The sequence below is a fragment of the Macaca nemestrina genome, chromosome 1 (assembly GCF_043159975.1).
Source record: "Macaca nemestrina isolate mMacNem1 chromosome 1, mMacNem.hap1, whole genome shotgun sequence".
In the NCBI taxonomy this organism is placed as follows: domain Eukaryota; kingdom Metazoa; phylum Chordata; class Mammalia; order Primates; family Cercopithecidae; genus Macaca; species Macaca nemestrina.
Window position 1 is genome coordinate 42,539,825 of NC_092125.1, and position 13,572 is coordinate 42,553,396.

A 13,572-nucleotide genomic window follows, 5' to 3' on the forward strand; every position below is an offset into this window, starting at 1 on the left:
GCACAACAGTGTGAATACACTTAATGCCACAAAACTGTAAACTTAAATGGTTAAAATGGTAAATTTCATATTATGTATATTTTACGACAATAAAATTTTTTTAATACATTGGGGAGTAGGGGAGAGGCACTCCAAAACAAAGTACATAAATCTAGAAATGCACAGGAAGTTCATTTTAAAAGTTTCCTTGGTTTGATTAATAAAGACTATTCTACTGTTGCTTTCACAAAATCAAGTTTAATAGTGGTTATGAGGTATGATTCTACTAAAGGAAATTGTGCTTACCAACTCTTTCCAAGCTTATTTTTAACGTTTAGAGCTCTTACCAGCATATAGTTTTTGCTTATAACAGTTTGAGTTGTCTAACATAGACGGGAAAAACACTGGGAGCTCCAAAAAGGTTCTACATTTGGATGGCCCAAATACGTGTCATTTTGTCATCTAAATTAATCTGTAAACTAAACTGAACACAAATACTCAAAACATGCTAATAGAAGCCCTCAAGTGACTGTGGCCTGAGGTTAAATAAGGTCACACAAGAACTACTAAGGTAAACATCAAATTCATGTTATTCGGGAAAAGAGAAAGCCATCTGTACAATTCACTGTGGGTAAACTGCAGCCTGACTGGGGCTAGAGATTTGTCAAATGTAGTCGTTACACTACTAATAGTTATGCCAATAAGTGATAAAAATCCAAAAATCCCTAGATTTCAGTCCAGAGATGGCAGAGATGTAGTAATCTACCTAAAGCTAGCAGGACATTTTTATTAAGAAATAGCATTAATAGAAACTTCTATTGCATTAATAGAAAAAGTAAGTTCAAAGGGTACATACCAAGAACAGGAAAGAACGTATGTGCTTTAAGCAAGTTCTATGTACTATCTGGAGAACGAGTTCTGAGTTACAGGCTAAGTGGATTTTAGCAGGGCAATTTCAATTTAGGCAGGAAATAAATAATAATAATAGTAGTAGTCGTTATCAGTAGCAGTAGTAAATTCTTACATCATGCTTCCTATTTGCCAGACACTAGTTCTAAGCACTTTCATTATATTAACTTGCTTAATCCTTCTAACAATATTGTGAGGCAGGCAAACCACTGTCTTCATTTTGCAGAGATGAAGAAACAGGCTCAGGAAGACTAGGTAACTTTCCCATTGTAACCCAGATGAGAGGTGGCAGAGCCATCTCAGGGTGTCCTGTTCCACGTCCAGAGTTCTTGCTCTTAATAATACTATACATTGCTTGTCTTTGGAAAACACCACTGCTTTCCTGGGAAGCAAGAAGGTTAAAGGAATTGTTCTACTGTAGACCAGACTGGAGAGTAATATTAGAAAGAACTAGTGAGAAATGAGGAAAAACTTTCAACATTTATTAAAAGCCTGCCATGTACCAGGCATTTTACATTTTAGGATAGTAGGCAACTGACTATAAAAAAGTAAATAGATTTACAGACCCTGAAATTCACCTTAAACTTGTATTTTAATTAAGTTTATTATTTCTTTGAATTTAAAACACAAAGATATATCACAATGATCAAATGCAAAAAAAAAAAAAACACATTATTTTACTTCATCTTCACAAGAATTCAATTCAATTCTTTCAAAAAAATTTACTAAGCATTTATGTACCAGGCACAAGACATATTAAAAAGGTGAATTTATCAAAAATTAAAGAAATTGGTTCCTGCTCTTTAAAAAAATATCTATAGTCTACAATAACTCTTTGCAATTATTCTCATTTTACATAGACAGACACTGCTCAGATGGGTTAAATAACCTGTTTATCAGATGGGTTAAATAACCTGTTTAGGGTCCAACCTGTAAACAGCTGAGACAGGATTCGAACTCAAGCCCTTCTAACTCCAAAACCTATACACTTTCACCCTACAGAAAGCTAAAAGTGTTTCTGAGTATAGGGACTGGAAAAAAATTTCCAAGTGACTTCAAATAACAAATACAAGGCAACTGTATTCTCTTTAATATTTTAGAACTGTGTCATGTTAGTTGAGAACTTGAAAAGAGGAAGTGTAAATTCTAGATTAAATAGTGGGTTACAGACCTCACACAGACTGAATATAGAACAAGTACACAGCAAGAGTCACTCAAATTGTAAAATAATTAAACATTTTAAAATACATATTATAGTGGACAGGTATGGTCCACTGAAAATATAGAAGAGAATGTTACTTTCAGGAATTCCTAGTCTTTGAAGCTGAAATCCCTGTCTCTTAGATCTTGCAAGTAGTTAATTGTGCAGAAAGTTATTCAGTTAGGTCCTAACAGGCACAGGCCAGAAAGTCCTCTGAAAGCTGCCCTCAGTACCTGCACTGTCACAAACCTACTAAGTGTATTCTATAGTTAGAAAAAATGTATTGATATAACTTTCTGCCATTGATATAACTGTTCTACCTAAAAAGAACAAGATATTAAAGATACCATGCTTTACAAAGAGATGACCCTATTCACTGTGAGAAATTGAACTTATCTAGCTATATGTTATTTTATTCAGCTTTGGAACTGTATTCATGAGTATGCATTTATGAGATGGCTAAGGTCTGAGAGTATAGCATGGATCCACTTGGACATCTCAAAATCATTAGCCTAGATTTGTTAAATTATGCTTTGCCCAAACTGAGTTAACTAGGGATGATTTTGAAAGAAATAAGGGTTGACATGTGGGTGACAAAAAAAAATTAATTAAAGAGAATGGGTGTAATGGCTCACGCCTGTAATCCCAACACTTTGGGAGGTCGAGGTGGGCAGATTACTTGAAGTAAAAAGTTCGAGACCAGCTTGACCAACATGGTGAAACCCCATCTCCACCAAAAATACAAAAATTAGCCAGACATGGTGGCACACACCTGTAATCCCAGCTACTAAGGAGGCTGAGGCAGGAGAATCGCTTGAACCTGGGAGGTGGTGGCTGCAGTGAGCTGAGATAGTGCCACCATACTCCTCAGCCTGGGTGACAGAGCGAGACTCCATCTCAAAAAAATAATAATAATAAATAAAGAACATTAAGGGAATGACTGAGGTCTTGAGAAATAAATTTGAAACTGTGTTTTTAATGTTGAAATATATCCAAAAAAATCATATTCTAAAAACATTTATTAAGAACTCAAAATGTGCTCTCTCCAAATTTACAATATAAAAGAGAACGAGGATTGTCAAATATAAAACATGTTTTAAAACTAAAAATGCATAAACTATATATATTCAGATGTTCATAGATAACAATGATGTTGGTGTATGAAGATACTTGGTTAATATATGATAAAAAATGGATTCACAGAATCAATTGAAAAATATTTTAAGCAGAACTAAAGTTAGTCCTCTGCCAAACTTTCCCAACTACATTTTATAGGCTATAATCATAGAAGAAAATCTGCTGACATATTTTAAAATGTAAAAACAAGTTTATAAGGGATATTTGTCAGGATAACATGATTAAACTCTTTCCAAATTACAATTTATACGCAAAAAATTTTTTGAATTCCAAAATTTGCTAGCTATTTCATCTACATTATTGTGCAACAGATCTCCAGAACTTTTCATCTTGTAAAACTGAAACTGCTATTTAATCTTTAGTGAGCCCTAAAACAGTTTTAAATAATATGAATCAGGAAACTAGAAAGCAAAATATATTCAATGCAGAGTCCATGAGGATACAATTAGGACAGAGGCTAAGTAATAGTTTCTCTTTCAAGCAATGGTTTTCTTCAGTGTATAAATATTGTAAACTTTTTTTTAATTAAGAGAATAATTTCCCTTAAGACCAGCGATAACATCTTCTTCATGTATATATCCACACTATCTAGCTACATAAAGCACTCAATGAACATTGTTGAAGGCACCCAAGGAAGCTGTTTAAATAACAAAGTTTCATAATCTAATTTCAATTTATTCTCATCTGTTCAATAAACTGGTTCCCTAAAAACCACTACCAGAAAGACTATTTTTGTCCTGTTTTTTAAAAATTTCCTTCCAAAAAATGTAATTGTATTGTAGGTTTCAAAATTCCCAGTTGACTATGCTCACATAATAATCAACTCACATAAATGGTAGGTAAAGATAAGCTTCCTACTTACCATATAGTTACCATAAGCATGATCAAACATTTCCAGTACTTGATTCCTAATTTTAAAAGCAGAAATGGAAAAAAAAAAAAGGTAAGTATATTCTATTTATTATCTTTCAAAAAGTTAATTCTTCCTCATAAAAACACATACCAATAAAAACAAAAGAAAAATTTAGGTAGAAAGGGACATAAACAGGGTCAGAACTACAACAGTTAGCAGACAAGCTTTCATGAACTCACCACACAGAGCCAAACTTTAATGATTACTAGTAATTTATGTACAATTCATCTTATAATTTTTCTTAAGAAAACTAATGAATGACAGATGCCATGATCAGAGAAGGAAATCTGATACAGAAAAACAATGACCTCTTAACACAATTATTTAACATATCTGTTTTGAAGGGGGGAATTTTGCTGGAGAGCCCTTAAAAAGAACCATTATTATTGCATTTATTGCTTCACCTATATGTTCTACTAAGAGAGAGGTACGCGGGTATGTAGTGACATGAAATAACAACACTTTATGAAGCCTCTGCCTTTGACTTACATTGAATAAAACCACTAATGTCTAGTTTAAGTACATATTTATTAATATGCTTGTCACATTTTCAAAAGATGCTTTTTATGATGTACTGTACTCTAAAAAACTGTCAAAAATCAAATAAATAGTATTCACTTCAAAAATGAGAAAACTAATGCTCAAAAAGAGATTTGTGTGTTTTGGTGAATTCTGTTTCACAAAATCTCCAAAACGGTTGTTTAAAATGGAGATGTCTGATCACTACACCAGAATTTTACTAAATCAAAACCTGTAAGGTTGCGACTGAGGAAGTGGCCTTTCAATTAAGCACTCTCAAGTTCAGGGACTTGAGGACTATAGGAAAAAGTACAAGTTAATGGTATGACTAGACAAGGTCAAATAATTAGCAAAGGAAAAATAACAATCTTTTATTAACTTTTCCTTTTTCGTTTTTTTGAGACAGGGCCTCACTCTGTCACCCAGGCTAGAGTGCAGTGGCACGATCTCAGCTCACTGCAACCTCCACCTCCCAGGTTCAAGCGATTTCCTGCCTCAGTCTCCCGAGTACCTGCGATTACAGGCATCCACCACCATGCCTGGCTAATTTTTGCATTTTCAGTAGAGACAGGGTTTTACCATGTTGGCCAGGCTGGTCTTGAACTCTTGACCTCAGGTAATCCACCCGCCTCAGCCTCCCAAAGTGCTGGGATTACAGGTGTGAGTCACCATGCCCAGCCTATTAACTTTTCTTTTACCAAAGTTCCAATCACTGATGGCAAGAATTGAAAAAAGTGTTAAAGAAATTGCTGACTATATTTTTATTTGCCTCCTGTTATACTGCAATTGTCATTTTTAAAACTATAGTCACAGATGATGAAATACTGGTAATAATAGAGCTAGCAAACAGAAAAGACCTCAGTTTCAGATCCTGACTATGGCGACCAGCAAAATCAAGTACACTCAAACTTGTGAAGTAAACAAATTAAGTCCTGACAACTTTTTATGAATAATAACCATTTAAAAACACTTCATTATTTAAAAAAAGACCTTACCACCACTTTGCTAAAGCACTTATTCTTTATAAGTTTTTATATATATATATATTTATATATACACATAATTTTTATATTTGTGGTTTACAGCTCTGAACTCTTATCCTGTCCTAAGCAGGAAAAAAAAAAGAGCTTAAAATATCCCTTTCAGGAACTCATATCAATGAATGGAAGATGGAAGTTCTTTTTTTTTCTTCCCTGAAATGGAATATAAGATTACCACCAAGAAGTAGAAATTCCTATAACTGGCAATGATAGTGCCTAGACATGTGTATTACAAATGACATAAGCTTTAACTCGCTAACTCAACTTTACAAGCATTCAATTTTCAAGATTATGAGTAAATCACGATTGCATACAAGCAAAACACACTATTTTCCAATCCTTACATTTATGCAGCATATGATGAGCCAATTTCAGAACACATATTTCAAAGTGGAGCTATTTAATATCGTTGCTCTCTCTTACACATAGAAGCCTAACGAAGTTAAATACAGAATGGTATAATGATTACTATATTGAACAGAAAAAAAAGTTTCCATAAGGTTTTATCCATTCGAAAACTGGATTAAAATGTATTGGAAATCAGACCCAGTTCAAAAATTACATCACTCTTAATTTCTGTAAGTCGGCTTTTTTTTTTTTTTTTTTTTTTTGAGATGGAGTTTTGCTCTTGTTGCCTGGGCTGGAGTGCAATGGCACGATCTCAGCTCACTGCAACCTTCACCTCCAGGTTCAAGCCATTCTTCCTGCCTCAGTCTCCCGAGTAGCTGGGATTACAGGCATGCACCACCACGCCTAGCTAATTTTGTATTTTTAGTAGAGAAGGGGGTTCTCCATGTTGGTCAGGCTGGTCTTGAACTCCTGACCTCAGGTGATTCGCCCACCTCAGCCTCCCAAAGTGCTGGGATTACAGGCCTGAGCCACAGCGCCAGGCCAAGTTGTCTTTTTCTAAAGTTGCATCTCCTGCCCACGTGCTATAGAAACTGGATTGTTTTCTACTTCACTTTTTAATGAAAACACAACATTAACAAAATATCCTGTTGTAAAATTTTAAAAACAAAACCAAAAAGCTTATTCCATGAAGGATAAGACTACATATAACCAGTTAAGTAATTCCACAAAGTATAAGTTATTGAGCAACTGCTTACTATTCATGACAATTCCAGTCTTTTACCATCTGTTTGGTTTGTTTGGGGGGGGGGGGGGCGTGGAGGGAAAGGGGTGGGGCATTTTCTGCTGTTTATCATGAATCATTATTTGGGCTTTAAAAAAATGCACAGGTAAACCTAATGAATCAAAGTTCAGTTTTCTGAAAATTCCCAGAGGAGAAGGCAGTCATATAATTGTGTATTTGTCATGTATAGCTCTAGATTCTTACTCTACCCTTATTGAAGGGTAGAGCAATCTAACAAGCCTAAATAATTGTAATTTCACTTTCATAAATGATCTCAAAATTTGAGCTGAAATTTCAAGTCAATTTGGTTGAACTTTTCCAGTTAAAAACTAATTTTGGTCAAAAATGATTTATCCAATGACTCTTTTACAAATAAGTTTTTAATAAAAAATGGAGAAAGGATGGTGATGGTCAAATAAGATTCTTGTGGTTCTTAACAGACTTGATACTTCTCTTCCAAGCCTAACGAATGTGCAACACACTGGAGAGAGCCTGGCTCTGGGAACAGAGAAGCCTGGGTTTGAATACTGGCACCACCAATTAGTAGCTCTGCGGCTGAACAAGTCAACCTTGGGTCTCAACTTCCTCATTTGCAAAATGTGGATCACATTCATTGGGAATTAGGAAGGAGTACAGAGATAACATATGTAAAGTGCTCACACAGTGAGGTATTTGGTAAAAGTTATCAATGATAATTAAATTCATAATGAGAGAAAATGTAAGATACTTATTAGAGTTTACAGGTAATTTTATTTTGATGGTTGATACTTCAACTTTTTTCCATCAAGTGATCTTTATTGCTATTTAGAAACGAACACAAGACCCTTTGCAATGATTTAAATGACGTACATAAAGGAAGACCTGATGGTTCCACCACCCTCCTTCGTTCCACTTTTTTCTGAGCTATTTTTTTTTCTTTTTTAAAAAAACGTGGGATGGTACTATACACATTATGCTACAATTTGCATTTTTTTTTTGTCTTGGAAATATATTCTGGATAGGCTTCCAGTGACATACTTCCTTCTTCTTAATGTCTCAATATTATTCCATAATATGAACGTACCCTGTTCAACCATTTCCTCCAAGGAACAGTTGTTCTTTCAAACTGCACTTCTTTTTTTTTTTTTTTCCGAGACGGAGTTTCGCTCTTTTTGCCCAGGCTGGATCTATCTCTGCATTAAGAGTGCTTTTATTTTCTTAGGGTAGATTCTCAGAAACAGAACTGATGAATCAGAGTGTGCACAATGTAAATTTTAGGAGAGACTACCAATAAGTTAACAGCAATGTACACTCTCACTAAGCCTTTTTCACTCCTGAACTAGCCAGAACTGTATTCCTGTGTTTTGTATTATATTTACTAATCTGATGGGCAAAACCCAGCTAGCTCCTTGTTTTAATCTGCATCTCTTACATTTATGGAGGTTGAGTAACTTTTCATGTTTACCACTTCCATTTCCTCTTCTGGCTTAACCGTTCATGCCTTTTGCCCATTTCCTACTGGTTCTTCGCTTTTTTCTTATTCATGTGTAGGACCTCGTGTATGTATTACTGACTCTGAATTAAATGGTGTAAATAGAATTGATAATTTTACGACACTTCCAAGACGGATAAAAACTACTGAATAGGTATACTTGAGACTTTTGAATAATTTCCCCCCATTCTATTCTATTATGAAAATACAGTGCAAAAAAACACTGCAAGGAAATAGTAAAATGTGTAAAGTTCAAGTTCCAATGAACGCCCCCTTTTCCGTAACAGGTGTAAACATCATTTCCTTAACTACTGTGAGATCAGCAACATTTTCCCAGCTGGAAGCTCCCTTGAGCGAGAAAGCTAACCATGCCTCGGTCGACAGGCAACCAACCGCAGGACTCCAGCGCGCAGCGATGCGGGCTGTAGCCCCCTTCTCGGGCCACTGACATGGCAGCCGCGTTGACACACGGCGCCTGGCTTCAAGGAGCCTGCACATGTCACTGGCGGCCAGGGCGACAACCCGTCAGCTCCCCCCGAGGTCAGGTCGCGAGCGGCGGCTCCCACTTCCCCGGACCCTGTCCACCCCATTAGGGTTCTCGCGCGGCAACAGCCGTTCCAATCGCGACAGGAGAGGCCACTATACGCGACGGGGTCGCAATGACAGGCACCCCTCCCGTGGTCAGCCTCACCGAGAAACCCACCCCAGGCTGCCAGCACCCTTACCCAAGCTTCTGTTTCTCCTCCCTACTCATGGGCTCGGCCCCCACCGTCCACACGGATGTGGCCGACACCAGGCAGATCGCGGCCGTCGCCGCCACTAGGCTCCATGGCGCTCGCTGGGGGACCGGGGACCCACAGCCCCGGCCGCCGGCTTCGCTCATGGCCCTGCGGTCCCGCGCACGCGCAGCTGCTACGCCCGGCCGGTGAGACACATTGCCGGACGCCGGTGGCCAGGAGGCTGCTAGCCGTGCCGAGACGGGGCGGGATGCGGAGTAACACGGGCGGCCGCCGGCGCCGAACTGTTTCCCGAAGCCACCGAGCCGGTCCCCAGCGCCAGCGCTGCCACCGCCCTCCGCCCTCAGTATCCCGGAGCGCCTCCCCCAGCTTTCCGGTGTCGTAGTCTAGGAAACCGCCTCCCCAACGTTACTTCCGGGTAGGACCGAAGCCGTGGAGCCTCAGGACCAATGGAGACCGCATCGGAGAGGGGCTGTCTCCAGCGACTGGAGAGGGCATTGGCCAGGAGAAGTGAGACGTGGACAAAAGGCGGGACTGGGAAGGGATCTCTCGCTTCGACCCGCCTCCGACCCGCGGAGTTGCCCCCTGAGGACTACCAGTCCCAGTGTGCACTGCTTCCTCCCCGGCTCTCTCGCAAGCCGACTCGAAGCCGCGTCGCTCACTTCTACCTAGAGTGGGCGCGCGGCGCTTTGGGACGTGTGGTCCGCCGAGGTCACCGGTGGTTGCTGGGGTCCCACCTCCCCCTTTCCTCGGCGCCCTGCAGTCAGCCCTGCCTCGGTGGGCTGCTGAGTCTCGGGAAACCCGTCAACTGTTTATCTCTCTTCCTCAGAAAGCTGTTTCCCAGAGAGCTGGCTGAATGAGGCGCACTGCCCCCAAGTCAGTGCTGCTGCATGCCTTAGGGAATAGTGTTGGAGTAGTCGTCTACCCTCAGGGAAATTCCAAAACACAGTAACAGCAAAATGAATTGAGCTTTTGAAGGCATTGCTCTAAGGTTTTTACTCGCAATTATCTCATGCATTCTTCTCAAGTCTGATAGAGTAAGTACCACCATACCCCTTGTGCAGACGAGGAAACAGGCTTAGAAAGATTGGTTAACAAAAGCTCGTCACACTGCTGGATTAGAATCCAACCAGCCTCTGATTCGGAAGCCCTGGCATTTAACCACCGCGCAGTACTACAAGGATGAAGGAGCACGTGGGTCCTCGTACATGATTAATAATAGTTATCTAAAAAGCTCAATGTAAGGAGAACTGTGTGGGCTGCAAAGAAGGTTTAATGAAGGAGATTGGAACTTGCAATGAATTTTGATGACTGAGTCCCAGGTTAACTATTGGTAAAATGACATGTTGGTTCCTCTTGAAAAACCACATTGTTTTTCTAGCGTGATCATTCAATAGGTAGGTGCGGAGTTTAGGGGCTTGGATGTGATCTCTATGACCACAGTAAATTACTTACTTGTCCCTTCAGCAGCATTCAGCTGTCTTTCTGGAAACGTTTCTTCCTTGATTTTTATCACCTTACCTCTTACCTCTTAACCTCTTACCTCTTACCTCTTCTCTGACTGACCCATTTTCCTTCACTCTCTTGCTACTTTATATTAAAATACAGGTGTTCCCTTAAGGTTTTCTTTTTGTCCTTTTTCTCTCTGTACTCTAATTATTCCTTGGTGATTTCTTCTCATAATGATTCAGCCAACATATCTCTGTGGTTGATTTCCAAATCAACATCTGTCCTGATCATTAGACCCACATTTCCACCTCCCTGATAGGAATGTCCTAACGTCTGGCCCAGGGGTAGCTCAAACGTAAGATGTTTTGTGATTCATATTAATGCATCGGAATCATTGTCAACTCATCTTTATCCTTCGTGGTCCGTGTGCATTCAGTTACCAAATTATATAGATTTTACCTCTTCTATCTTTCAGATTATTACCTTTCTTTCTATTCCCACTTCTGCTCCGTTCAAGCGTCCATTACCTCTCTCCTAAACTATTGCACTGGCTCAATAAATGTTGAATATACTTGTCTCCTTATTCCTTCAGTTTTCTTACCTGTAAAGTGGGGAAAATGTAGTCCTTTTATCCAGCAGTCCCCAACTTTTTTGGCACCGGGACCACTTTCATGGAAGACAATTTTTCCACAGGGTGGGAGAGACACCATTCCATCTCAGATCATCAGGCATTAGATTCTCATAAGGAGCGTGCAACATACATCCCTCGCATGTCTAGTTCACAATAGGGTTCATGCTCCTATGAGGCTCTAACGCAGTTGATCTGACAGGAGGTGGGGCTCAGGTGGTAATGCTTGCTCACCTGCTGCTCCTGAGAGGCAACTGACTGGTACCAGTCCACTACCCCAGGCTTGGGGACCCCTGCTTTTATCTACTAACATGGATGCTGTGAAAACACATGAAGTCATTTCTGTACAATATTTAATATCCTTTGTTTTTTTTTTTAATGGATCTCCAATCCTACATTGGTTCCATCCTAGTCCTCTTTGGCAGCCTTAATGATGAAGTTACCGATGATCTCCCTGCTACCCTACTCTCCTCTATACATGGCTGTCAGAATTGGTATTCAGGAACATCTGCAAACCCTCTGAACACCTTCTTTCTTCCTTCTAGTCTGCCCTGCCCTCAAATCCTATATGATAACTAAATAATTCCTATCCTGTATCCTTTCCATGCCTTTGCTCATACCATCTCCTGTGCTACCCCATCATCTTTGTACAACACTCACCACCTGTTAAGGCTGGGCTCAGATTCTGTCTCCACAAAACCCTTCCAGAACCTTCTAGTTAGCAAAAAGTTATCCTCTCTCTATGCCTCCATTGTATTCTGTGTCTTTGTTATTGTGTTTTTCACAGTCTGCATACCCACTACATTTTGGCCACATGAAAAGTATTGATTTTAGCTTATTTGTAGGTTGTCTTCGTCTGTTTTCTGTTGCTATAATGGAATACTTGAGACTGGGTAATTTATAAAGAAAAGTAATTTGTTTCTTACGATTCTGGACTGGGAAATCCAAAAACCTGGCACCGGCATGTGGTTGGTTTCTGATGAGTGCCTCACGCTGCATCATGACATGGTGGAAAAGCAGGCATGTGTGAAAGAGGTGAAACACGAGGGGCAGCCTCTCTGCATAACAACCCATTCTGGCAGTAACTAATCCAGTCCTGAGAGAATAAGAACCCACTCTAGCAAGAAGTAACCCCGACCGGAGAGAGCAGCATTAATCACCTAATCACCTCTTAAAGGCCCCATCTCCCCAGATCACCATACCAGGGACCAGATTTCCAACACAGAAATTCTGGGGGACACACTCAAACTATAGCATAAGGATATTCTGAAACACCTGGCACCGTGCATCTCCTGCTGTAGATGCTCAATAAATGTTTAACATACTTGTTTCTGTATTCCTTCAGTTTCCTTATCTAAAAAGTGGGAATATATAGTCCTTTTATCTACTTACATAGATGCTATGAAAACACATGAGGTCACTTCTGTACAATATTTAATATTATCCTTTCTTTGGACGGATCTGCAATCCAACGTTGGTTCCATCCTGGATCCTCTTTGGCAGCGTTGGTGATGAAGTTAGCTAAATAAATACCTGTGAGTTGGTCTTGGCTCTTGCGTAGAGAACATTACAAACTAAAGGTCAACACCAATCATACGGTATTTGAAAACTAAGAACAAATAAAACAGAAAAATAGTGACATTCAGTTATATGGAAATGTAGTCAAGTCAATAATTTGAAGTGGATTATTGGCAATAACACAGTTTTCTTTACCTTCCTGATGTCCCAAACCTTTATAAGAAGTCAAAATTGACTATGAACTATCATTAAGAACATACTAAAGAAGTACTGGCATTTAATGTTTAACATTTTCTGGTGTATTTGTTTGTTTTCAAGTTAATGCTGCATTCTTAAAGATTATAATGGGAAGCCAGAACATAATTCTTTTTTGAAGTGCTAAATAATAAGTGTCTTTTTTTCCCTTGTTGAAATTCAATTTCTAGCCAATGATTGAGCCTGTTTTTCACCGATCTCAGCAACCTTAAGTAGAAAATCTAGTGTGACCTAAAAAGTTATAAAACTTATCAAAGGTGGAGCCCATGGAAATAAAAGAAAAATATATTCACAAAATGCATTTTTCAAAAAAGAAATTCTTTTTTTTTTTTTTGCTAGGCTCAGTGGCTCACACCTGTAATCCCAGCACTTTGGGAGGCCAAGGTGGGCAGATCACCTGAAGTCAAGAGTTCGAGACTAGCCTGGCCAACATAGTGAAACCCTGTCTCTACTAAAAATACAAAAATTAGCTGGGCGTGGTGGCAGGCTCCTGTAATCCCAGCTACTTGGGAGGCTGAGGCAGATGAATCGCTTGAATCCAGGAGGTGGAGGTTTCAGTGAGCCGAGATCATGTCATTGCACTCTAGTCTGGGTGACAAGAGCAAAACCCTGTCTCAAAAAAACAAAAAACAAAGAAACAGAAACCATTTTTAACCCTGTAATGAAAATAATAGAAATTCTTAG

General features: G+C 39.2%; 1 protein-coding gene across 10 annotated transcripts in view; it reads right to left on the reverse strand.

Annotated features, from left to right (window-relative positions):
- Window positions 1-9,868, reverse strand: part of LOC105484585 (ER degradation enhancing alpha-mannosidase like protein 3) — an 82,567-nt gene extending 72,699 nt beyond the window's left edge. For 2 of the 10 annotated variants that reach the window (XR_011611965.1, XM_071077027.1), the window contains exons 1-2: window positions 9,027-9,863; window positions 4,089-4,134 (exon numbers count right to left, since the gene is read on the reverse strand). Coding sequence is in view for 9 of the 10 variants with exons in the window: in XM_071077027.1 (XP_070933128.1) it covers window positions 4,089-4,134; window positions 9,027-9,184 (204 nt within the window). In the remaining variant the exon portion in view is untranslated. Of the gene's footprint in view, window positions 1-4,088; window positions 4,135-9,026 lie in introns of all 10 variants that reach the window. The other 8 variants (XM_011746354.3, XM_011746358.2, XM_024793702.2 and 5 more) reach the window with 6 other exon arrangements.
- Window positions 9,869-13,572: the final 3,704 nt, after the last annotated feature.